Source organism: Trachypithecus francoisi, unplaced genomic scaffold (genome assembly GCF_009764315.1).
Source record: "Trachypithecus francoisi isolate TF-2019V2 unplaced genomic scaffold, Tfra_2.0 Lachesis_group20, whole genome shotgun sequence".
Taxonomy (NCBI): domain Eukaryota; kingdom Metazoa; phylum Chordata; class Mammalia; order Primates; family Cercopithecidae; genus Trachypithecus; species Trachypithecus francoisi.
The window spans coordinates 17,941,579-17,966,935 of NW_022681466.1; the positions used below are offsets into that span (position 1 = coordinate 17,941,579).

The window sequence follows — 25,357 nt, forward strand, 5'->3', positions numbered from 1 at the left end:
TTTAATTAATTTATTTTTTGCGATGGAGTTTCACTCTTGTCGCCCAGGCTAGAGTGCAGTAGCACCATCTCAGCTCACTGCAACCTCTGCGTCATGGGTTCAACTGATTCTCCTGCCTCAGCCTCTCAAGTAGCTGGGATTACAGGTGTATGTCACCATGTCTAGCTAATTTTTGTATTTTTAGTAGAGACACGCTTTCACCATGTTGGCCTGGTTGGTCTCGAACTCCTGACCTCAGGTGACCTACCATCCTCGACCTCCCAAGGATTACAAGCGTAAGCCACCGCACCTGGCCTACAATATTTAAATGTGGATTCTCTGTCATCCATTATGCTGTTTATCCTGTGGTGAAAATTTTATGAAGATTGAATGTTTTTTCTCTAGCATGAATTGCTTTCTCTTACTTTTCTCATTTTTTTCCTTCCTAATCTACTTGCAGATACTTCAGATTATTTTTAGAACGTGGTATGGTGAGAACAAATAAATTGGGGTTTGCAAATCTAAATAAATTATGTGACCCTCAGTGGGATTAGCAGGATTGTATTGAAAACACCAGCAGAAACAAAATAGTTCTTTTGTGTACTTTAAATAAAAATTTATTTTCAGGCCAGGCGCAGTGGCTCAAACCTGTAATCCCAGCACTTTGGGAGGCTGAGGCAGGCAGATCACCTGAGGTCAGGAGTTTGAGACCAGCCTGGCCAACATGGTGAAGCCCTGTCTCCACTAAAAATACAAAAATTAGCTGGGTATGGTGACTCACACCTGTAATCCCAGCTACTCCAGAGGCTAAGGCATGAGAATCACTTGAACTTAGGAGATGGAGGTTGCAGTGAGCTGAGATCATGCCACTGTACTCTAGCCTGGGCAACAGAGTGAGATTCTGTCTCAAACAACAACAACAAAATATCTCTTTTCAGGCCAGGTACCATGGCTCATGCCTGTAACCCTAGCACTTTGGGAGGCCATAGTAGAAGGTTCGCTTGGGACCAGGAGTTTGAGACCAGCTTGGGCAACATAACGAGATCTCCTCTCTATTTGAACAAACAAACAGAATATTCTTTTCATAGAAAAATGTTTACTACACAATAAACTTTAGAAGAATACAAAGCTGTATTAATGCTATGACTATGCTAATGTAAAAAAAAAAACACACACACATTCTGAAATAGATTTAAAGGAATTACATAAACATGTCAATTTTTTTTTTTCTTTTTTTTTTTCCGGAGACAGGGTCTCGCTCTGTCACCCAAGCTGGAGTACAGTGATGCAATCACAGCTCACTGCAGCCTTGACTTCTTGGCCTCAAGTGATCCTCCCCCGTCAGCCTCCCAAAGTGCTGGGATCACAGGCCACCATAACTGGCAACATGTCAGTTTTTATTCTGGATAGTGGGACAGTGGGGTATGGATGTTTTTATTTTTTATTTTCTTTTTTATATTTTTCTAAATTTTCCACAGTGAACATTATTTTATAATCTTTCAAACATACCTCTTAAAAGGACTGGTTCCTATAGAATTCAGTGCAAGAAGTCTTCTGTGTTACTTTATACTTTGGTTGCCTTGATCACTGGGCCTTTCCTGGTAGCAAAGAAAAGGTTAGTGTAGGCAGCAGATAAAACACAGGTATACTCTATTTAAAATGCATGTCTTTATAATAAAAGTATAGGTGGTACCCAAAGGAAAATCTTCTGACACATTGCAAAGTGGAACAGAAATTATCTTTAGATCACTTTCTGTTCTGGATTATTGTATGAGCCTGATTTTCATCTCTGTTTCCACCTTCCCTCACCCTAGTTGTAAATCCGCTAGTGCATGGATGTGAAGTACAAGTCTTAATTTTAAAAAGTTTTATGAAGCTGTGTAGTAAATCCCTTTTGTAAGTGGTCTTGACTGCGTTTCTCATATCTTTTGGTTTCATTAGATTCAGGTATATAAATGAGAACTGTAACTTTGGACAGATTTTTTTCAGTCATCTTTACAGTAACAAGTTCCCCATTAGACAATAGTTGTTTGTTTTATGACTTGCTGTTGGTAGGTTATCCCCAAGGGGCTGAGAAATTCCTGTTTTGAAAAGTCCAAAAAGTTTGATGACTTGCTGTTTCATTTTTTTCTTTTCTTTTCAGTTATAGAAAACAGGATTACACCCACCTTGCCTTTGTACAGTAACATCTACTATCTGCTGACTTAACCCAAGTAAATGCTTTGAATTGAGTCCCATATAATGTCCTAAGGCAGCCTATATGGAGTAATGAATTGTCTTCTCTCCTATGAGAAGAACTGTCTTCACCCCTATGTCTTCCTACCCAGAATGGTACTTAGCACTCAAGTTGTTACTCAGATATCTTTGTGTGTTCTGGGGCTCAGTGAAGTAGTTATTAAATCACAGGCTTGGGGAGAACATTCATTCTATGGCATTGAATGAAGTGTTGCCCAATTCTAGAACTTCTAATAAAATGTTTTTTAAAACCCACAAGCTTAGAATTATTCCATAGATATGAAGTAATGTAGTTAGAACTTAGTGGAGTGCTTTAGATTAACTTGTAATTTGAAAAACCAAAATTGAAATTGTGAAATAACATGGGCTCTTTGAGGTCTTTTCCAGTAAAACAGTTACAGTAAAGCTGGTTGGCAGTGATTTTCCTAGACACTTTGGCTGGTCGTCTTCTGTGACTGCTGTTAATTAAATATGGTTTGTAGCTAAGCAGCCTATAAGGAGAAGACTATGGAAGTATTTGCATATTCTCTCCTTGAAAATACTACCTGGTCTTTGGCTTTAAGTTATACCTTTTTTTTCAACCCCACGTGGAATAGCTATTAAAGTATTACCTATGGTGATTAGACTAAGAAGTAAAACATAAAATCAATCATTCTTTTTTTTTTTTTTGAGACAGAGTCTCACTCTTTTGCCCAGGCTGGAGTGCAATGGCACGATCTCGGCTTACTGCAACTTCTGCTTCCCAGGTTCAAACGATTCTCCTGCCTCAGACTCCTGAGTAGCTGAGACTACAGGCGCCCACCACCACGCCTGGCTGATTTTTGAATTTTTAGTAGAGACGGGGTTTCACTATATTGGCCAAGCTGGTCTCAAACTCCTGACCTTGTGATCCGCCCACCTCGGCCTCCCAAAGTGCTCGGATTATAGGTGTTAGCCACTGTGCCCAGCCTGGTGCTTTAATTTTATGGAAAAAAACTACTAGCTGGTTTCTGTTTTAAGAAATAACACAGGCCGGGGGTGATGGCTTATGCTTATAATCCTAGCAGTTTGGTAGGCCAATGTGGGCAGATCACAAGGTCAGGAGTTCGAGACCAGCCTGACCAACATAGTGAAACCCCATCTCTACCAAAAATACAAAAATAAGCCGGACGTGGTGGTGCACGTCTGTAGTCCCAGCTACTCGGGAGGCTGAGTCAGGAGAATCACTTGAACCTGGGAGGTGGAGGCTGCAGTGAGCCGAGATAGTGCCACTGCACTCCAGTCCAGGCAACAGTATGAGACTTAATCTCAAAAAAAAAAAAAAAAAAAAAAAGCCGGGCGCAGTGGCTCACGCCTGTAATCCCAGCACTTTGGGAGGCCGAGGCGGGTGGATCACGAGGTCAGGAGATCGAGACGATCCTGGCTAACACGGTGAAACCCCGTCTCTACTAAAAATACAAAAAAAAATTAGCCGGGTGTGGCGGCGGGCGCCTGTAGTCCCAGCTACTTTGGGAGGCTGAGGCAGGAGAACGGCGTGAACCCGGGAGGCGGAGCTTGCAGTGAGCCGAGATCGCTCCACTGCACTCCAGCCTGGGCGACTGAACGAGACTCCGTCTCAAAAAAAAAAAAAAGAAAGAAATAACAATTATTGTACTACTTACTAGCCCTCCTCTGTCCCCAGCTAAAAATAAGAACAGCAACAACCAAAAAATCCTTAGTTATGTACTGGAAATGAATCAGATAATTTTCAATAACTTACACGGTTTTGGGATATGTTAGTTTGGAAATGCAAATATTCATGCCTGACCCCAGTGTTCATCTGTGAGGGAGCAGGTATAGTGGGATGCTGTTTTATGGTTTAACTTGGATCTTTCGGGAGTCGACTGTGATGCCCCTGCATTTGTATCCAAGACAAATAATTAAATAATCTATTTTTGGCTGGGCATGATGCCTCATGCCTGCAGTCCCAGCACTTTGGGAGGCTGAGGTGGGAGGATCGCTTGAGGCCAGGAGTTCAGGATCCGTTTGGGCAACAAAGTGAGACCTTATCTTTACAAAAACTACAAAAAATTCGCTGAACACTGCGGCTTGTGCCCCTGGTCCCGGCTACTCGGGTCCCTGAGTTAGGAGGATTGCTTGAGCCTAGGAGTTGGAGGTTACAGTGATCTATATTTGCCACTGCACTCTAGCCTGGGTAACAGAGAGAGACCCTGTCTCAAAAAATAAAGCCTGTTTTTAAAATTAATTTTAAACACTGGAGCTTATTACAAAAAAGTAGATGGTTCTTTTTTTAAATCTTTTTTTTTTTTTTTTTAGGAGAACCGCTGCTTTTTGGCTACATTGTCTAGGGTAGCAGTGTTCAATAAAAATAAGATCCAAGTCACATATGTAATGTTAAGTTTTCTTTTCTTTTCTCTTCTTTCCTTTTTTTTTTTTTTTTTTTGTTTTTTTTTGTTTTTTGGAGTCTCACTCTGTTGCCCAGGCTGGAGTGCAGTGGCATGATTTCGGCCCACTGCATCCTCCCCCTCCTGGGTTCAAGTAATTCTCCTGCCTCAGCCTCTCGAGTAGCTGGGACTACAGGCATGTGCCACCACACCCAGCTAATTTTTGTACTTTTAGTAGAGATGGAGCTTTGCCATGTTGACCAGTCTGGTCTCAAACTCATGACCTTAGGTGATCCACATGCCTTGGCCTCCCTAAGTGCTGGGATTACAGGTATGAACCACCACTGCCTGCCAATGTTAAGTTTTCTAGTAGCCACATTAAAAGAAGTAAAAAAAAATGGGTGAAGTTAATTTTAATAATATATTTTATTTAACCCAGTATATCTAAAATATTATCATTTCAACACGAACAAGATACTTTACATTCTTTTGTTTTTCAGTACGTTCTCAGAATCCAGTGTGTATTTTATATTGATAGCATATTTCAGTTTGAAGCAGCCACATTTCAAGTGCTCAGTAACTACATGTGGCTAGTGACTCCATACTGGACTGTGTAGGTTTAGAGTTTCAGGTTTCAGTAAGTTTGTATGCAATAGAATCTTCATAAATTGGCATATTATGCAGATTTCTTTGTATGCACATCAGTTCTTGCATAGTATAAGTCAGTTCATAATGCTTTTAGTCTATGAGGCAGATTTTTTATTTTTGAGATGAAGTCTCGCTCTGGCACCCGGGCTGGAGTGCAGAGGCGCAGTCTTGGCTCGCTGCAACCTCCATGTGAGGCAGATTTTAACTTGGCCCTAATGCAAATATTGTAAGAGAGATCTAATGACCTTTGATTTTTTTTACGGAGGGCGATCAATACATGCCTCGGTTACAATGCTTCAGCATATAGTGTGCACGTCAGCCACCGCTTTTACTCCGGCTAGTGCTTAGTGTACCTGTACCACTGCCCAGGCAGCATCTGTCCTGTGGCAGGTGAATCTTAGGGTGGAAGATGGCAAGTAATATTGCTTTTAAAATTATTATTATTTTTTGAGATGGAGTGTCTGTTGCCTGGGCTGGAGTGCAGTGGTACAATCTTGGCTCACTACAACCTCCACGTCCCAGGTTCAAGTGATTCTCCTGCCTTAGCCTTCTGAGCAGCTGGGATTACAGGCGGCCACCACCATGCCTGGCTAATTTTTATATTTTTAGTAGAGATGGGGTTTCACTATGTTGGCCAGGCTGGTCTTGAACTCCTGACCTCGTGATCTACCCACCTCAGCCTCCCAAAGTTCTAGGATTACAGGTGTGAGCCACCGTGCCCGGCCTACATTTTAAATTAATTAATTATAAGCAGGATCTCACTGTTTTGGCCAGAACTCTTATCAGTTCGAGACCAGCCTAGGCAACATGGTGAAACCCTATCTCTACTAAAAATATAAAAAAAAATTAGCAGGGTGTGGTGGTGCATGCCTATAATCCCAGCTATTTGGGAAGCTGAGGCAGGACAATCGCTTGAACTAGGGAGATGGAGGTTGCAGTGAGTTGAAATCGCGCCACTGCACTCCAGCCTAGGCAACAGAGTGAGACTCTATCTCAAAAAAAAAAAAAAAAGTAACATTGTTGGAATATTTAGTTAATTTATAGAAGCATATTGGCCTAATTGGGGCAAATACCTTATTCTGACATTCTATTTTTTTTTTTGCTTTACTGAGTTTTTTTGCCAGTGGAATTTAAGCCCTTGATACATGAGGAGGGAAAATACCTTGGATCAGTGCTGCACATGTAAAGTACACAGGAGATTTAGAAAACTTCGTAGCAAAAAAAGAGTGTAAAGTATCTCAATAATTTTTGTGGGCTGGACATGGTGGCTCAAGTCTATAATCTCAGCACATTGGGAAGCTGAGATGCATGAATCTAGGAGTTCGAGACCAGCCTAGGCAACATAATGGGACCCCGTATCTACAAAAATAATTAACCAGATGTGGTGTGCATCTGTAGTCCCAGTTACTTGAGAGGCTGAGGTGGGAGGATCGTTTGATCCGGGAAGTTGAGGCTACAGTGAGCTGTGATTGAGCCACTGCACTCCAGCCTGGGTGACAGAATGCCTGTCTCCAAAAAATAATAATAATAATAATAATGTTTTGTATGATCATATGTTGAAATAACAGTTTGGATATATTAAACGAAATAAAATACATTATTAAAATTAATTTCACCTGTTTCTTTTAACTTTTTAAATATGGCTACCAGAAAATTTAAAATGCATATGTGGCTTGTCTTCTATTTCTGTTAGATGCTGTTGCCTTAGATTATTAATTATTCAATGTAAAGACTGCTGAGAGGTACTTCCTGCACTTCCCTGAATATGTGCTTGAGAGCTCCACCAGCCGTCTTCACAGTAGCAAAAGGGGTATTTTGAGTCTGTCCATCAAAGAGGGAGGGAGAAGTGCAGCCCTCTCAGGTTCTGTTAGAAAACCTAACCCCAGGCTGGGCGTGGTGGCACATGCCTGTAATCCCAGCACTTTGGGAGGCCGAGGTGGGCAGATCATGAGGTCAGGAGATCAAGACCATCCAGGCTAACATGGTGAAACCCCGTCTCTACTAAAAAAAACACAAAAACTTAGCCGGGCGTGGTGGTGGGCGCCTGTAGTCCCAGCTACTCGGGAGGCTGAGGCAGGAGAATGGCGTGAACCTGGGAGGCGGAGCTTGCAGTGAGCCGAGATCGCACCACTGCCCTCCAGCCTGGGCGCCACCGCCCTCTAACCCCGGTGACAGAGACTATGTCTCAAAAGAAACAAACAAACAAACAAACAAAAACCTGATCCCAAGCCAGGCGTGGTGGCTCACGCCTGTAATCCCATCACCTTGGGAGGTCAGGGCAGGAGGATTGCTTAAGCCCAGGAGTTCGAGACCAGTCTGGGCAACATAGCGAGACTCTGTTTCTACACAATTTTTTTTTTTTTTTTTAATTAGCCAGGTACAGCAGTGCTGCCTGTACTCCCAGCTTCTTGGGAGGCTGAGGTAGGAGGATTGCCTGAGCCCAGGAGTTAGAGGTTGCAGGAGTTAGAGGTTTCATGATTGCACCTTTCGTTCCATTACATTTGCTGCCTTGAGAACAGAAGACCTGTTGGTTTTGTTGCCAGTTTGCTCAGTCATTTTTATGAAAGTGCCAGTGCTAACTAGGTACTTCTTCGTGCCTTCTCTGAGAATCAAGAACTCTAGTGTGTTTGCGTGTGTTCAGTCTCTCATTAAATGTTCTCACTATCCCAGAGAACCATCTCGTTGGACCTTGGTCTGTATCTGTCTTCATCTTAGGCTCTGACTTGTAATTATTTTTAGAACAACTTTTTTTTTTTTTTCTTTTTTTTTGAGACAGAGTTTTGCTCTTGTTGCCCAGGCTGGAATGCAGTGGTGCGATCTCAGCTCACCTCAATCTCCGCCTCCCGGGTTCAAGCAATTCTCCTGCCTCAGCCTCCTGAGGCATGTGCCACCACACCCAGCTAATTTTGTATTTTTAGTAGAGACAGGGTTTCTCCGAATTGGTCAGGCTGGTCTCGAACTCCCGACCTCAGGTGATCTGCCCGCCTCAGCCTCCCAAAGTGCTGGGATTACAGGCGTAAGCCGCTGCCCCTGGCCTAATTTTAGAACTTCTTAAAATGACTTGACCTCTATTGATATTTCCATGACCCATACTATTCAGAAAGGGGATTATAGGTGATTAGCTGACTGGGTTTCTCATACCAGAGCATTTCACTGGGGTGTTCCTGAACCTGGGACAACTTTTATGCCTGGCATTTTTCTTTCCTTCTCTGTTATCCCAGACTAAGCAATTTTTTAAATAGTTACTATTTGTTGAGTAGGAGAATCTCAGCCAGATCTTCCTGGATCCTCATTTATACTTTTAAACCTGTAGTCCTGGAATTAGCTCTCTGTCTCCCCACCCCAAACATCCACTTTCTACATTTTGGCCACAGTACAGGTTTACTGTGTATAACTAAAAGGGCTGTGGAGTAGAAAGAAAGGAACCGACATTTGTTGGGCATCTGTTGTGTGCCGTGCACTGAGCTAGATGCTGTAGGAATGTCTCAGTACCCCTGAGGAGTGGGAAATATTATCTCTATTTTATAGATAAGGGAATGGAAATCTGGGAGTTAAGTAATTTTTAAATTTCACACACCTCTGGTAGATAATGGATTATAGAACCTGGCATAATAGCCACTTGTCATCCCAGTGTAAAAGAGATGTGTGATGGGCCGGGTGTGGTGGCCCAAGCCTGTAATCCCAGCACTTTGGGAGGCCGAGACGGGCGGATCACAAGGTCAGGAGATGGAGACCATCCTGGCTAACACGGTGAAACCCGGTCTCTACTAAAAAAATACAAAAAACTAGCCGGGCGTGGTGGCGGGCACCTGTAGTCCCAGCTACCCGGAGGCTGAGGCAGGAGAATGGCATGAACCTGGGAGGCGTAGCTTGCAGTGAGCTGAGATGCGGCCACTGCACTCCAACCTGGGCGACAGAGCGAGACTCCGTCTCAAAAAAAAACAAAAAAAAACAAAAAAAGAGATGTGTGGCCAGATGCGGTGGCTCACATATGTAATCCCAGCACTTTGGGAAGCCGAGGCAGGAGGATGACATGACTTGAGCCCAGGAGTTCAAGACCAGCCTGGGCATGTTTTGTTTGTCTCACAAAACATGTTTTAAAAAACGAGTGTGGCATGGTGGTATGTGCCTATAGTCCCAGCTCCTCGGGATGCTGAGGTGGGAGGATCTCTTGAGCCCATGATAATGCCATTGCACTCTAGCCTGGGCCACGGAGCAAGATCTTTTCTTTTTTTTTTTTTTTTTTTTGAGATGGAGTCTTGCTCTATCGCCCAGGCTGGAGTGCAGTGGCCGGATCTCAGCTCACTGCAAGCTCCGCCTCCCGGGTTCATGCCATTCTCCTGCCTCAGCCTCCTCACTCTGTCTTTAAAAAATAAGAAAAATAAAAAAGCTGTGATTATCCCAAGATGGAGATTGTGAATGTGTTTGTATTGTTCTAAACTGGGAGAAACAGGCTGGGTGTGTTGGCTCATGCCTGTAATCTCAGCACTTTGGGAGGCCGAGGTGGGAGATCACTTGAGTCCAGGAGTTCAAGGCCAGCCTGGGCAACATGGTGAAGACCCCATCTCTATTTTTTAAAAATAAACTGGGAGAAAGAAGCAGGGTCCTCCCCAGAACATCTTTATCCCTAGTCACAGACCTGACACCTGTGTTGGGCAATGGCTACTTCTAGATTATTTACCCCTACTGGGACTTGTGGTGACCATATGCACACTTTGGTTTACAGTTGGGACCCCTGATTTTAGCAGGATGGCCCAATGGAATCAGCTACAGCAGCTTGACACACGGTACCTGGAGCAGCTCCATCAGCTCTACAGTGATAGCTTCCCAATGGAGCTGCGGCAGTTTCTGGCCCCTTGGATCGAGAGTCAAGATTGGTAAGTCCTTAAGAGACTCTCCAAATTGTTAGGTTTCGGTTTGAGTCAAGAGATATGAGCTCTTAATGTCATGCTTTGCTGTTTAATTAAAAAATTTATGGGTACAGGTGATGGGGAAAATGAGATCAGGAGATAAAGTGGCACCCTTTGGTCTTGTAAAGCGTTTTTTATATTAGAAGGGCATGTGGGCAACTGTCTTTGACACATTGAAACTGCCTGTATGGTGGTAGACGTCTTGAAGGTTGATTTGGACCTCATTTACTTGGGCAGATCCTCTGTATATTCTGATAATCCAGCGATGTGTTAGACATACTTCTTTTTGAATGTAAATTCTGTCATAGCTAGAACTTTGGGTTGATACTTGTAATTCCCCTTTAGTTAAAGGAAGGAGCCACAGGGGTATATTAGTCTGTTCTCAGCTTGCTGTAAAGAAATACCTAAGACTGGGTAATTTATAAGAAAAGAGGTTTAATTGGCTCATAGTTCTGCAGGCTGTATAGGAAGCATAGCAGCATCCACTGCCAGGGAGGCCTCAGCAAGCTTCCAATCGTGGCGGAAGGCAGAGTGGGAACAGGCAGGTCACGTGGCCAGAGCAAGAGCAAGAGAGCAAGGGGGAGGCGCCACACACTTTTAAACGATCAGATCGCATAAGAACTCACTGTCTCAAGAACAGTATCAACAGGGATGGTGCTAAACCATTCATGAGAAACCCACCCCCATGATCCAGTCACCCTCCACCAGGCCCCACCTCCAACAGTGCAGGTTACATTTCAGTATGAGATTTGGGCAAGGATGTAGATCCAAACTAGATCACAGGATAAGGGAAATAGATTCCATTCATAGAGGAGATAATGGCACAGAAGTCCAGCAACTATTTCCTTCACTTCAATATGCTCAGGCTCACCTACTGATTTTGGTTTAATTCAGGCCAGTGTTAATATGACCTGGTTTTTCCAGAATGCATATTCTGATTTGGTGAAGGGCCAGGAGGTGATTCCCAGATGCTGGAGATAGGCCATCCCAGCCTGGGATTACTTATTTGTACTAATAAATCTGACCAGAGTTAATTGAGAGTCAAAAGCAAAACAGCATAGCTGTCTACTTTGCTCAAATATTTTACAAATACAGATTATGAGAGTGGATAATAATATCGGGGATAATTGTTTTTTTTGTTTTGTTGTGGGGTTTTTTTTTTTTTTTTTTTTGGAAACAGAGCCTGGCTCTAGCCCAGGCAGGAGTGCAGTGGCACAATTTCAGCTCACTGCAACCTCTGACTCTTGGGTTCAAGTGATTCTCCTGCCTCATTCTCCCGAGTAGCTGGGATTACGGGTGCCCACCACCACACCCAGCTAATTTTTGATTTTTAGTAGAGACAGGGTTTCACCATGTTGGCTTGTTTGGTCTGGAACTCCTGACCTCAGGTGATCCGCCAGCCTCGGCCTCCCAAAGTGCTGGGATTACAGGCGTGAGCCACTGTGCCCGGCCTGAAATAATTATTAATAATTATTAAATTGATGGCATTTTATTGCTGAGCAAGAAGAATCTAAAATGATGAATGGGTTATAGCATCAGGTTTGCTTTATTTTTTTTTTCCTCTTTCTTGATAGTGATTTCTGTGTTTGTGTGTGTGTGTCGACTTCAGAGCCATTCTTTATCATTCTTCCTTTTCCTAGGGCATATGCGGCCAGCAAAGAATCACATGCCACTTTGGTGTTTCATAATCTCCTTGGTGAGATTGACCAGCAATATAGCCGCTTCCTGCAAGAGTCGAATGTTCTCTATCAGCACAATCTACGAAGAATCAAGCAGTTTCTTCAGGTATGATGAGAAACTGAGGACAAGGAGAAACAGGACCCGTAGAGTCGGGTGTTAGCATTCTTTCCTGGAAGCATTTCTTTTCTCATTTGGCTAAATAACAAGGATCTATCTTTTATTTTCAATTACAGGAGAAGTAATTAGCCCTTTTTCAAAGCTCTGTATAGTTACCTGTGAGCATCATTACCTGAGAATCACTTCTCTTGTCATAGTGAAGTAATAAAGTGATTTTTTTTTTTTTTTTTTTTTTTGAGGCGGAGTCTCGCTCTGTCGACGGACTGGAGTGCAGTGGCCGGATCTCGGCTCACTGCAAGCTCCGCCTCCCGGGTTTACGCCATTTTCCTGCCTCAGCCTCCCGAGTAGCTGGGACTACAGCGCCCGCCACCTCGCCCGGCTAGTTTTTTGTATTTTTAGTAGAGATGGGGTTTCACCGTGTTAGCCAGATGGTCTCGATCTCCTGACCTTGTGATCCGCCGTCTCGGCCTCCCAAAGTGCTGGGATTACAGGCTTGAGCCACCGCGCCCGGCTTTTTTTTTTTTTTTTTGAGACGGAGTCTCGCTCTGTCGCCCAGGCTGGAGTGCAGTGGTGTGATCTCGGCTCACTCACTGCCAGCTCCACCTCCCAGGTTCACGCTATTCTCCTGCTTCAGCCTCCCAAGTAGCTGGGACTACAGGCGCCCGCCACCATGCCTGGTTAATTTTTTGTATTTTTAGTAGAGACGGGGTTTCATCATGTTAGCCAGGATGATCTTGATCTCCTGATCTCGTGATCCACCTGCCTCGGCCTCCCAAAGTGCTGGGATTACAGGCATGAGCTACCATGCCTGACCATAAAGTGATTGTTATGCTTTTTTTTTGTTTGTTTTGTTTTGTTTTTGTTTTTTTTGAGACGGAGTCTCGCTCTGTTGCCCAGGCTGGAGTGCAGTGGCCGGATCTCGGCTCACTGCAAGCTCCGTCTCCCGGGTTTACGCCATTCTCCTGCCTCAGCCTCCCGAGTAGCTGGGACTACAGGCGCCCGCCACCTCGCCCGGCTAGTTTTTTGTATTTTTTTAGTAGAGACGGGGTTTCACCGTGTTCGCCAGGATGGTCTCCATCTCCTGACCTCGTGATCCGCCTGTCTCGGCCTCCCAAAGTGCTGGGATTACAGGCTTGAGCCACCGCGCCCGGCCTGTTATGTTAATCATACATGTTAGCATGTTAACCCAGTTCACTGATAGGAGGATGACGCTCACTGTTACATGTTAAAGGTTTGACCGTAATGGGATACTTCTTGAATAAGTCAGTTGCTTCCCTGCAAGAGCAGGATAGCATACTGTGTAAAGACTCAGACAAGGCCAAGCATGGTGGCTCATGCCTGTAATCCCAACACCTTGGGAGGTTGAGGTGGGAGGATTGCTTGAGCCCGGGAGTTTGAGACCAGCCTGGGCAGCATAACAAGACACCATCCCTACAGAATTTTTTTTTCAAAAACTAGCCAGTTGTGGTGGCGTGTACCTGTAGTCTTAGCTACTCAGAAGGCTGAGGTGAGAAAATCACTTGAGCCTGGGAGGTCGAAGCTGCAGTAAGCTGTGATTGCGCCACTGCACTCCAGCCTGGTGGACAGAGTGAGATGAGACCCAGTCTCAAAAAAAAAAAAGACTCAGGCTAGTGTGCCTTCTGTAACAGAAATAGTAACGACCTCCCTTTCACCCACCCACAGAGAGCCTTCACCCAGGCTCTGAAGTCTTTGTTCTGTTGTTTCCTAGAGTAAATGCTTTCCTTGATGAATACATTAGTTTTAAGGTGCCACAGTTCAGTCCACATCTCCATGGTCTGCTGCTGATTTTCATTCTCTTTCTCTCCTACTTACAGAGCAGGTATCTTGAGAAGCCAATGGAGATTGCCCGGATTGTGGCCCGGTGCCTGTGGGAAGAGTCACGCCTCCTACAGACTGCAGCCACTGCGGCCCAGGTGAGACCTGAGACAAAACAAATCCCTGGTCTGGGAGGAATGGAAAATCAAACAACTTTATAATGAGATAAATTATTATAGCTACTGAAAAAGAAGGAAAATAAATTAAATAGATCAATAATCATAAAAATACATCGAAAAACTCTAAAAAAAAGAAAGTTCCACCCCCCAAAATACATTGAAAAACTCTAAAAAAAAAGAAAGTTCCACCAAAAGAATCCAGCAGACCCAATGGTTTGACAAACTTTTTTTTTTTTGAGACGGAGTTTTGCTTCTGTTATCCAGGCTAAAGTGCAATGGCGTGATCTCGGCTCCCCACCTCCACGGTTCAAGTGATTCTCCTGCCTCAGTCTCCCGAGTAGCTGGGATTATAGGCATGCGCCACCATGCCTGGCTAATTTTGTATTTTTAGTAGAGACGGGGTTTCTCCATGTTGGAGACCTCCCGACCTCAGGTGATCCACCCACCTCAGCCTCCCAAAGTGTTGAGATTACAGGCGTGAGCCACCGTGCCCGGCCTGTTCTGACAAACTTTCATAGTACAGATTATTCCAATATCATTCAAACTTTTCCAAAATATAGGAAAACAAGAGATGTTTCCAGCTTATTTTATGAGGCTGGAAAAATCCTCATATCAAAACCTAAAAAACAGCCAGGTATAGTGGCTCACGCCTGTAATCCCAGCACTTTGGGAGGCTGAGACAGGCAGACTGCTAAGCCTCAGAAGTTCGAGACCAGCTGGGGCAACATAGCGAGACCTCATCTCTATTTTTTTCTTTTTTTTTTGAGACAGAGTCTCGCTCTGTCACCCAGGCTGGAGTGCAGTGGCGCCATCGTGGCTCACTGCAACCTCCGCCTCCCAGGTTCAAGTGATTCTCTTGCCTTACCCTCCCGAGTAGCTGGACTACAGGTGTGTGCCACCATGCCTGGCTAATTTTTTGTATTTTTAGTAGAGACGAAGTTTCACCTTGTTAGGCAGGATGATCTTGATCTCCTGACTTCATGATCCACCTGCTGCGGCCTCCCAAAGTGCTGGGATTACAGGTGTGAGCCACCGCGCCTGGCTTAATTAAGGATCTTTCTAAACACAAGAAAGAATATTTATCAGAAACCAAAGGGAGCATGATGCACAGTGGTGAAACACTTCTCAGTAAAAACAACAAAAGATAAGGATGTCTTTTACTCTTGATACTTTTCTGAAGGATCCAGCCTATCCAAAAAAAAAAAAAAGAAATGAGGGTACAAATATTGGAAAGCAAGGGACAGAATTCTTATTATTTACAGATAGATAGATCTTCCTAGAATATCCAAGAGAAACAAAACTAACAATAACAATTGGAACTAGCAAGGTTTAGAAAGGTCATTGTATACAAGATAAATATTTTCAGAATCTGCGGTTCCTCTATACAGTGGCAGTAGTAACCTGTTAGAAGATGTAATGAAGCCGGGCGCGGTGGCTCAAGCCTATAATCCCAGCACTTTGGGAGGCCGAGACGGGCGGATCACGAGGTCAGGAGATCGAGACCATCCTGGCTAACATGGTGAAACCCCATCTCTACTAAAAAATACAAAAATCTAGCCGGGCGAGGTGGCGGGCGCCTGTACTCCCAGCTACTCCGGAGGCTGAGGCAGGAGAATGGCGGGAACCTGGGAGGCGGAGCTTGCAGTGAGCTGAGATCAGGCCACTGCACTCCAGCCCCAGTGACAGAGCGAGACTCCGTCTCAAAAAAAAAAAAAAAAGAAGATGTAATGAAAGTAAATATCTGGGCCAGGCAATGGTGTCTCATGCCTGTAATCCCAGCACTTTGGGAGGCCATGGTGGGCGGATCCACGAGGTCAAGAGATTGAGACCAGCCTGGCCAACATGGTGAAACCCCATCTCTACTAAAAATACAAAAATTGGCTGGGCATGGTGGTACGCGCCTGTAGTCCCAGCTACTCGGGAAGCTGAGGCAGGAGAATCGCTTGAACCTGGGAGGCAGAGGTTGCAGTGAGCTGAGATTGCGCTGCTGCCCTCCAGCCTGGGCGACAGAGTGGGGCTCTGTCTGGAAAAAAAAAAAAAAAAAAAGCAAAGATCTGATTCATAATAGTAAAAGGAAATGTATGCAATTTGCATATACTATTGGTATGTATGGGAAAATATCTGGAAACATATATACTAAATCATTAAAGTAGTTGGTCATAGGAGACTTTTTTACTTTCTGTGAGGGATTTTACTTTCTTTAATATCCTATAGTCAGGAACATTTTTTCTTTTTCTCCCTGACCCCCTGCTTTTTAAAAAATTGTGGTGAAATACACATAACATTACATTTCAAATTTACCATTTTAACCTTTTGTTTTTTGAGACAGTCTCACTCTGTCACCCAGGCTGTAGTGCAGTGGTGTGATCACAGCTCACTGCAGCCTCAACCACCTGGACCCTTGTGATCCTCCTGCCTCAGCCTTATGAGTAGCTGGGACTACAGGCATATGCCACCATGCCCAACTAATTTTTTTTTTTTTTTGGTAGAGATGGGCTCTTGCCATGTTTCCCAGGCTGGTGTTGAAGTCCTGGGCTCATCAACTGATGAGAGAGAGCTCTCCAGGCAGAAAGAAGATCATGTTCAAAGACAGAAACAGAAACATGTATTTTTGGGAGAAGTGTAGAAAGTTTGGCATCTGATTGCGTCGGGAAGATGAGTTAGTCAAGGCCACATGATGATGTTTTAGTCAGTCATACCTAACAACGGAGCCCTGGAAGAGCAGTTTACCACAAGGAGCCAACTGCTTTGATTTGAACCCACAGCCCTGCCACTTGCTCTGTAACCTTAAGGAAACAATTTTTACTCTCTCTGTTCCTCCAGTGGGAGTGATAATTACACCTTCTTCATAGAATTCATACATGTAAAATGCTTAGAACAGTATCTGACACATAAATGCAAAACAATTTAACTACTTTCTGCTGCTGCTGACATCACTATCATCACCCTCACCATTACTGTAGGAAATGGGGACCCAGTGAAGAATGTTTTGTATTTTTGGTAGAGATGGAGTTTCACCATGTTGACCAGGCTGGTCTCGAACTCCTGACCTCAGGTGATCCGCCCACCTCGGCCTCCCAAAGTCATGGGATCACAGGCATGAGCCACTGTGCCCGGCCCCAGTGAGGAATTTTAAGCAGAAAACTGACATGCTCAGGTGTGAGTGAGGTGGTAGATAACACTTACTGTTCAGTGCCCTTTAACCCAGGAGGTTAGCACGCAGGCACTTGCCCAGGCAGCACTAGGATTTTCTGTTACGGAAAACCTTTGTATTTTAACCTGCTCCACAATATAAAAATATGTGGTTTAAGTCAATTTGGATAGAGACTCCAACTTACCATGGGAGGTAGGTAAGCCAAAGGTATCCCAAGGATGTTTTCAATTGGATGGATTAGGGGTCTGCAAACTGGGACCGTGGCCCAAATCCAGCCTGCTGCTTGTTTTGTAAATGAGGTTTTTTTCGGAACCCAGCCACACTCGGTTATTTATGCATTATCTGTGGCTGCTTTTGTGCTGCAGTGGCAGGGCTATTTGTGGCAGGGACTATATTGACCCAGGAAGCCAAAAATATTTACCCTCTGTCCCTTAGAGAAAACGTTTGCAACCCGTGATATGAAGCTGTAAGTTGGATATTTGTGGCCTCGACCAAGGCCTCATTGCTATTTTTTCTGTTTACGATATCTGATGACATGCTTTTAAGTGTCTAGAATGGGTTAAAGATAGAAGAATGGATGTAATCCCTGCTACCAGGGGCTGTCAGGCTAGTTGGGATTATAAGTACACAAACACTCGAAGTGAGAAAAACACAGAAGAGGATGTGTGTCATTTTGTCTAAGGAAGTTGAATAAGATTTTGCACGAAAAGAAACATTTGAACTGAATTTGAAGGTGAGTGAGTTCAGGTGTGTTTGGGCTAAAGCCCAGGCCAGGCTGAGTGGATAGCGGGTGGGGAGGGAGTGTGGAAACACATTGCATGCAGGGAAGAGTGGGGAGTTTGGGGCAACCGAAGCATAGGGAGGGAAAGTTTAAGTTATCAATTGTGTGAAATAGCTTTCTGTGTTGGCCTGAGATGTTTATAGCTGGAAGCAGTGGGGAGCCAATGAAGTTTTTTACAAAGGTATTAGAGGTGGGTTTCTGTGGGTGATCGTTAATCACATGTTTTTCCCCTTTAAGTGTAGTCCTACTTGAGAAATAGACATGGGAGTGGAATGAAGATTAAAACATCAGCTGTATAGGTAAAACTAGAATGGAAAGTGTGGCTTGAGCTGGCAGGGGCTTTCCGATGCCTGTGCCCTGAGTTACATCTTGGCGTGGAGAGAGCCTGGGTGTGCAGAGCAGCACCCTCACCCCACCCCAGCCATCCATATGGAGCTTCGGCCACCATAGACCAACACTCATTGAAGGCACAGGGATAGGCTTCTAGACCTGCTTCTAGAAACCAGGCTGCTGCTCTTGCTTGTGGTGGGCCCTAGTAAGGCAAGAGTGAGAGGAGGGAGGCACCAGCTTAGTGCTGCATTCTTTGACGATCTATGTGTGCACAGAGTCTTTCTCTCCATCTTACCAATCAGATGAGTCACTGTCACTGTGGGAAGAAGAAGCAGGGGTAGGGGCATGGGTCACCTTCCCAAAACTTCTAAGAAGTTTGTATTCTATGGGCTTGGATAGGGACCATGGGAAAGGAAGAGAATGGTTGCCCATAAAACTGGCTCTAGTGCAGCCTCAAACTTCTGGACTTAAGTGATCCTCCCACCTCAGCCTCCCAAGTAGCTAGGACTACAGGTATATGCCACCACACCCAGCTATTTTTAAAAAATATATATATTTTTTTGGTTGAGATGGGGTCTCTCTCTATGTTCCCTGGGCTGGTCTCAAACTCCCAGCCTCAAGTGATCCTCCTGCCTTGGTTCCCAAAGTGCTAGGATTATAGGTGGGAGCCACCATGCCCAGCCCAAACCTGTAATTTTTTTTTTTTTTTGAGATGGAGTTTCACTCTTGTTGCCCAGGCTGGAGTGCAATGGCGCAGTCTTGGCTCAACACAACTTCCGCCTCCCGGGTTCAAGCAATTCTCCTGCCTCAGCCTCCCGAGTAGCTGGGATTACAGGCATGCACCACCACGCTCAGCTAACTTTGTATTTTTAGTAGAGACGGGGTTTCTCCATGTTGGTCAGGCTGGTCTCAAACTCTGAACCTCAGGTAATCCACCTGCCTTGGCCTCCCAAAGTGCTGGGATTACAGGCGTGAGCCACTGTGCCTAGCACAAACCTGTAATTTTTTTTTGTTTTTTTGAGGCGGAGTCTCACTCTGTCGCCCAGGCTGAAGTGCAGTGGCGCAATCTCGGCTCACTGCAACCTCCGCCTCCAGGGTTCACGCCATTCTCCTGCCTCAGCCTCCAGAGTAGCTGGGACTACAGGCACCTGCCACCGTGCCCGGCTAATTTTTTGTATTTTTAGTAGAGACGGGGTTTCACCGTGTTAGCCAGGATGGTCTTGATCCCCTGACCTCGTGATCCGCCCACCTCGGCCTCCCAAAGTTCAGGGATTACAGGCGTGAGCCACCGCGCCCAGCCACAAACCTATGATTTTTAAGTTTCATATGCTATTTGTTTTTTTTATTTTTTTCATTCATTCATTCATTCATTCGAGATGGGGCCTTACTATGTTGACTAGGCTAGTTTTGAACTCCTGGCCTCAAGCAGTTCTCCCCCTTCAGCCTTCCCAAGTGCTGAGATTATAGGTATGAGCTGCTACATCTGGCCTTCTTTCTTCTTTTTCTTTTTCCATGTGCTATTTGACCTTTTTCAAGGTACCAGCCTCCCCTTCTCCCCGAGATATCTTTTGATATGGAATTTCATCCTCTAGGGCAGGACTTTTTTTTATTATCCCTCAGAAATATACTGGACACCACATTTAAGTAGACATCCAACATCTGCTGTCATAAATTGTTCTGAATTTTTTGACATACTTGCCCATAAGCTTTTCGAAGGCATAGACCATGTCTTAGCTGAACATGTGGTCTCAGTGCAGTTCATAGAGGGGGTTTATGGTATGACCTATGTAGTGTCACCTGTATAGTGACAGCACCACTGCCTCTATTTCCCTTCTTCTCATGATGGCAGCAGCATCTCAAGCCAAATATGGGGTATTCCTCTCCCTATATTTCTGTGTTCACATGTGCATTGACCTCCTTTTTGGCAGCAAGGGGGCCAGGCCAACCACCCCACAGCAGCTGTGGTGACGGAGAAGCAGCAGATGCTGGAGCAGCACCTTCAGGATGTCCGGAAGAGAGTGCAGGTGATGCAAGTTACAAGCCTTGGGCAGGGAGCTTTTATTAATTTTTTTTTTTTTTTTTGAGACAAGGTCTTGCTTTGCTGCTCAGGCTGGGCTGCAGTGGCATGATCACAGCCCACTGCAGCCTTGACCTCTCAGGCCCAAGCAGTCCTCCTACCTCATCCTCCCAAGTAACTGGGACCACAGGCGTGCACCACCACGCCCAGCTGATTTAAAACAAAATTTTGTAGAGATGGGGGTCTCCCTGTGTTGCTCAGGCTGATCTCAAACTCCTGGGCTCAAGTGATCCTCCCAACTCAGCCTCTCAAAGTGCTAGGATTACAGGCGTGAGCCATTGCGCCTGGCCACCAGGGAGCCTTCTCTTGGGGATACTGCCTGCAAGTCCTCCATGTATCTTTTTTGAGGTTTTGGCTTCATTTGAATTCTCCTCAGATATGTTATTTTTTTTGTTCCCAAGGAAATCTTTTTTTACTTCTGTTTTTTTGTTTACTTATTTTAAACAGGATCTAGAACAGAAAATGAAAGTGGTAGAGAATCTCCAGGATGACTTTGATTTCAACTATAAAACCCTCAAGAGTCAAGGAGGCAAGTGAATATTAGAGACGTTAAAATCTCTAGAAAGTGAGTTTGTGTTGTTGAGTTGAAAGAGTCATTTGTCTTAACTCTTTTAGATCGTAAGGCGGTCGGGGCGCAAGGGAGTTATGGGTGCTCAAAGGAGCCTGGTCATTAAGGACAGAAGTATTCCCTCAGGTCAAGGAGTTTTTTCTTCCTCTGCAGACATGCAAGATCTGAATGGAAACAACCAGTCAGTGACCAGGCAGAAGATGCAGCAGCTGGAACAGATGCTCACTGCGCTGGACCAGATGCGGAGAGTAAGGGCATTGGTCGGACCACTTCCTCTATGTGTCTCGCTCACTTGTGGGATTTCAGCATCTTGTGGCAGAACTTGCTTGGTTTCTAAGAAGTTCCTGCTCTGGAGTTGACTAAATAATGTGGTTAGAGACGGTCTGAGGAAATGTTTTCTGACTTTGTTTTGGTTTCCAACCAGAGCATCGTGAGTGAGCTGGCGGGGCTTTTGTCAGCGATGGAGTACGTGCAGAAGACTCTCACAGACGAGGAGCTGGCTGACTGGAAGAGGCGGCAACAGATTGCCTGCATTGGAGGTCCGCCCAACATCTGCCTAGATCGGCTAGAAAACTGGTAAAGGATGAAAGAAGCTTTTCCTTCTTTCTCGAAAGCTAGATTGAATTCTGATCTTAACTGCAGGCCCACAGAATTGGTACTCTATCTCCAACGTGGGGACTTTTCCATATTCAAATTTAACCCAATAATTAAAGTTTTTACTTTATTTCGGCTGGGCGTGGTGGCTCACACTTGTAATCCCAGCACTTTGGGAGGCCAGGATGGGTGGATCACTTGAGGTCAGGTGTTTGAGACCAGCCTGGCCAACATGGTGAAAACCCATCTCTACTAAAAACATAAAAATTAGCTACTCTGGGCGGCTGAGGCAGGAGAATCACTTGAATCTGGGATATGGAGGTTGCAGTGAGCCAAGATCGCACTACCGCACGCCAACCAGCCTGTGCAACAGAGTGAGACTCCATCTCAAAAAAATAAAAATAAAATAGAGGTTTTACTTTATTTGGAGCAACTTTGTTTTAAAAAATGTATTTATATTATTATATTTTAAGTATATTTTACTTGATTCAATTAAGGCTTTTGGTTTAACTGTATTTAACAGATAAACAAAATTTTTAGTTTTAGTTATTTTAGTAATCTAAAACAACACATGCCCTTTTTAAGGGGAAAAATTCAAATACAGAAAATTAATCAAGTGAAGAAAAAGTTTTAAATTAAATCATCAGCAATACTGGTAGTTAAAATTTTAGTTGACGCTCAGTCTAGACATCTATCATTATGTATATACACATAAAGATAGAAATTTATACAGTTTATATTAGCAGGATCTTTTTTTTTTTCTTTTTTCGGAGTCAGGGTCTCACTGTGTTACCCAGTCTAGAGTACTGTGATGCAATCATGTCTCGCTGGAGCCTTGACCTCCTGGGCTCAAGCAGTCTTCCCACCTTTGCCTTCTGAGTAGCTGGGACTACAGGCGTGCACCACCACACCTGGCTAATTTTTAAATTTTTTTATAGAGACAGAGTCTTACTTTGTTGCCTGGGCTGGTCTCAAACTCCTGGGCTCAAGGGATCATCCCACTTCGGCCTCTCAGAAGCGCTGGAATTATAGATGTGAGCTGCCGTGCCCAGCCCAGGATCTTTCTTTATATGCTTTTCTGTAATCTGTACTTTTACCTTCATCCAGTAAATCTTACTGCACACCCTTCATGTGCAAGGCCCTGTAGTGAGCATGTTGCACCAGATTACCCTAGGAGAAACTTGAGATACAGAGCCTAAACTGGAAATTTAGGGCAACTCTACACGAGAATGCCTGTCTATTCATATCCTCACTAACCCCGAGTGTTGTTAATTTACTGAAAGCAGTTTTAAATGCTTCCTGACCAGGGAATGAAGAAGCTTAAGTTCTGGGAATGGGAGGATAGAAGTGCCAGAAAAGAGTCAGGGAGTTCAGAAATCCCTGTACCCGTCCTCCTCCCTCTCCTTTCACTTTCTGTCTTTCTGGTCTTTTGATCTTTATTACACTAGTGATAAACCATCAAAAAATGATGGAATGATGCTAAACTTCTCTATTTTTTTTTTTTTTTTTTGGACTAGAGTCTCACTCTGTCATCCAGGTTAGAGTGCAGTGACACAGTCATGGCTCACTGCAACCTTCTCCCAGGTTCAAGCAATTCTTAGCCACAACCTTCCAAGTAGCTGGGATTACAGGCCCATGCCACCATGCCTGGCTGTTTTTTTGTATTTTAGTACAGATGTTGGCCAAGCTGGTCTCAAACTCCTGGTCTCAAGCAATCCGCCTGCCTTGGCCTCTCAAATTTCTGGGATTACAGGTGTGACCCACTGTGCCTGGCCTAATATTCTCTATTCCTGGAGATAAATTTAATGAGCTTTTTCTTCTTCTCTATTCACTTATTCCTTGTGCATGTTATCGATATTTTGAAACATAATGTCGTGTCCTTTGATCAGCTGAAGGCTGACATTGAAAAGGTTTATGGGGATTGGGTGTCATGGCTCACACCTGTAAATCCCAATGCTTTGGGAGGCAGAGTTAGGAGGATCTCTTGAACCCAGGAGTTTGAGACCAGCCTGGTCAACAAAGTGAGGTCCCATCCCTACAAAAATTTAAAAAACTAGACATGTGCCATTACACTTCAGCCTGGGTGACAAGAGTGAGACTCCATCTCAAAAAACTAAACTAAACTAAACAGGCATGGTGGCACACACCTGTAGTTCTAGCTACTCAGGAAGCCGAGATAGGATCACTCGTGTCCAGGAGTTGGAGGAGGCAGTGAGCTATGATCATGCCATTGCACTGCACTGGGCCACAGAGTGGGACCCTGCCTCAAAAAAAAAAAAAAAAAAGAAAGAAGGAAAATAAAGGGCTCATGTAGTTCAAGCCCTTCTCTTCATGAGAGGGGAAGCTAAGGCCCATGATGGTGAAGGGCCTGGCAAAACTTGCACAGATAGTGTGTGACAGAGCTGGCTCAAATCCATCTTTGTGAGCTGTCTGATCTCTTTTTCTGAGTCTTTATGTTCATAGACAAGTTAGGATGAATAAAGTAAGTACTAAATTTCATATTTCATGTTCTGCATATCTGGGCTTAGATCCTTGTCATTTTCCAATGATAACTCTATCAATGCCTCCTAGTGGTATAAATTTTATGCCCAGCCCCCTCTTAGTAATTTGAGATTTTAGGAAGGGACTAGTAATAAAAGGTAAAATAAATTATTTTCTGGCCAGGCACGGTGGCTCATGCCTGTAATCCCAGCACTTTGGGAAGTTGAGGCAGGTGGATCACCCGAGGTCAGGAGCTCAAGACCAACCTGGCCAACATGGCAAAATCCCATGTCTACTAAAAATACAAAAATTAGCCAGGAGTGGTGGTGGGTGCCTGTAATCCCAGCTACTTGGGAGACTAAGGCAGGAGAATCACTTGAACCTGGGAGGCGGAGGTTGCAGTGAGCTGAGATTGCGCCACTACACTCCAGCCTGGGCAACACAGTGAGACTCTGTCTCAAATAAATAAATAAATAAATAGGCCAGGCACAGTGGCTTACACCTGTAATCCTTCAGGAGGCTCAGGCAGGAGAATCACTTGAACCCAGGGGGTGGAGGTTACAGTGAGCTGAGATTGCACGACTGCACTCCAGCTCAAAAAATAAGTAAACAAATAATAAAAAAAAATTTATTTATTTATTTTCAGCATCCACCCAATGTGGCGAATAATTCCCCTTTTCTTAATGTCACTGAACTGTAAACTTAAGATAAAAACTTGTAAATTTCATGCTATGTATATTTCACCACGATTAAAAATATTGCTTGTTCTTATTGTAGGGGTCTCCATGTCTCCAGTATTTCCTGCCCATTCTCCATCTCACCTGTATACATTCACTTTGGTAATTAGCACCTTTCTTAATTTATTGGCAGGATAACGTCATTAGCAGAATCTCAACTTCAGACCCGTCAACAAATTAAGAAACTGGAGGAGTTGCAGCAAAAAGTTTCCTACAAAGGGGACCCCATTGTACAGCACCGGCCGATGCTGGAAGAGAGAATTGTGGAGCTATTCAGAAACTTAATGAAAAGGTAACTTAGCATCCTTGTCCCTTTCCCTTATCTAAAAAACACCTAAAGACTCATGTGGTAGAGTGAGAGGCGGGCTGACTTCCGGTCGCAGCCGTGGCGTGTGAGCCTGTCTTCTCTTTCCTCAGTGCTTTTGTGGTGGAGCGGCAGCCTTGCATGCCCATGCATCCCGACCGGCCCCTCGTCATCAAGACTGGCGTCCAGTTCACTACCAAAGTCAGGTAGGCCACGCCACTCCTGTTTCCAGTAGAGATTTTACTGAGGGACACCATTAGGGTAGAGTTGGTGGCCAGGGTCGTTCTTTCTAGGTGTGGTGTCACAGGCAGTACACTATTGTGCAGATGAAATTTGTTTCCATACTATCTGCTTGCTCTCTGATTCTGATGTCAAAAGCAAAAGAGCAGTCATCTTTTTGAAGGTACCTGGGCATAGTCCTATGATTGCAGACCTGGAGTCTCA

The 25,357-nt window shown here is 44.4% G+C and overlaps 1 protein-coding gene across 12 annotated transcripts in view; it reads left to right on the forward strand.

Annotated features, from left to right (window-relative positions):
- The window catches only part of STAT3 (signal transducer and activator of transcription 3), an 86,441-nt gene that overhangs the window by 39,958 nt on the left and 21,126 nt on the right, over window positions 1-25,357 (forward strand). For 4 of the 12 annotated variants that reach the window (XM_033182974.1, XM_033182976.1, XM_033182975.1 and 1 more), the window contains exons 2-10: window positions 9,952-10,102; window positions 11,776-11,920; window positions 13,768-13,866; window positions 20,081-20,176; window positions 20,677-20,758; window positions 20,951-21,045; window positions 21,222-21,373; window positions 24,743-24,901; window positions 25,027-25,119. In XM_033182974.1, the coding sequence (XP_033038865.1) occupies window positions 9,975-10,102; window positions 11,776-11,920; window positions 13,768-13,866; window positions 20,081-20,176; window positions 20,677-20,758; window positions 20,951-21,045; window positions 21,222-21,373; window positions 24,743-24,901; window positions 25,027-25,119 (1,049 nt within the window). In that variant the 5' untranslated portion in view covers window positions 9,952-9,974. The remainder of the gene's footprint in view (window positions 1-9,951; window positions 10,103-11,775; window positions 11,921-13,767; window positions 13,867-20,080; window positions 20,177-20,676; window positions 20,759-20,950; window positions 21,046-21,221; window positions 21,374-24,742; window positions 24,902-25,026; window positions 25,120-25,357) is intronic. The other 8 variants (XM_033182966.1, XM_033182971.1, XM_033182969.1 and 5 more) reach the window with 2 other exon arrangements.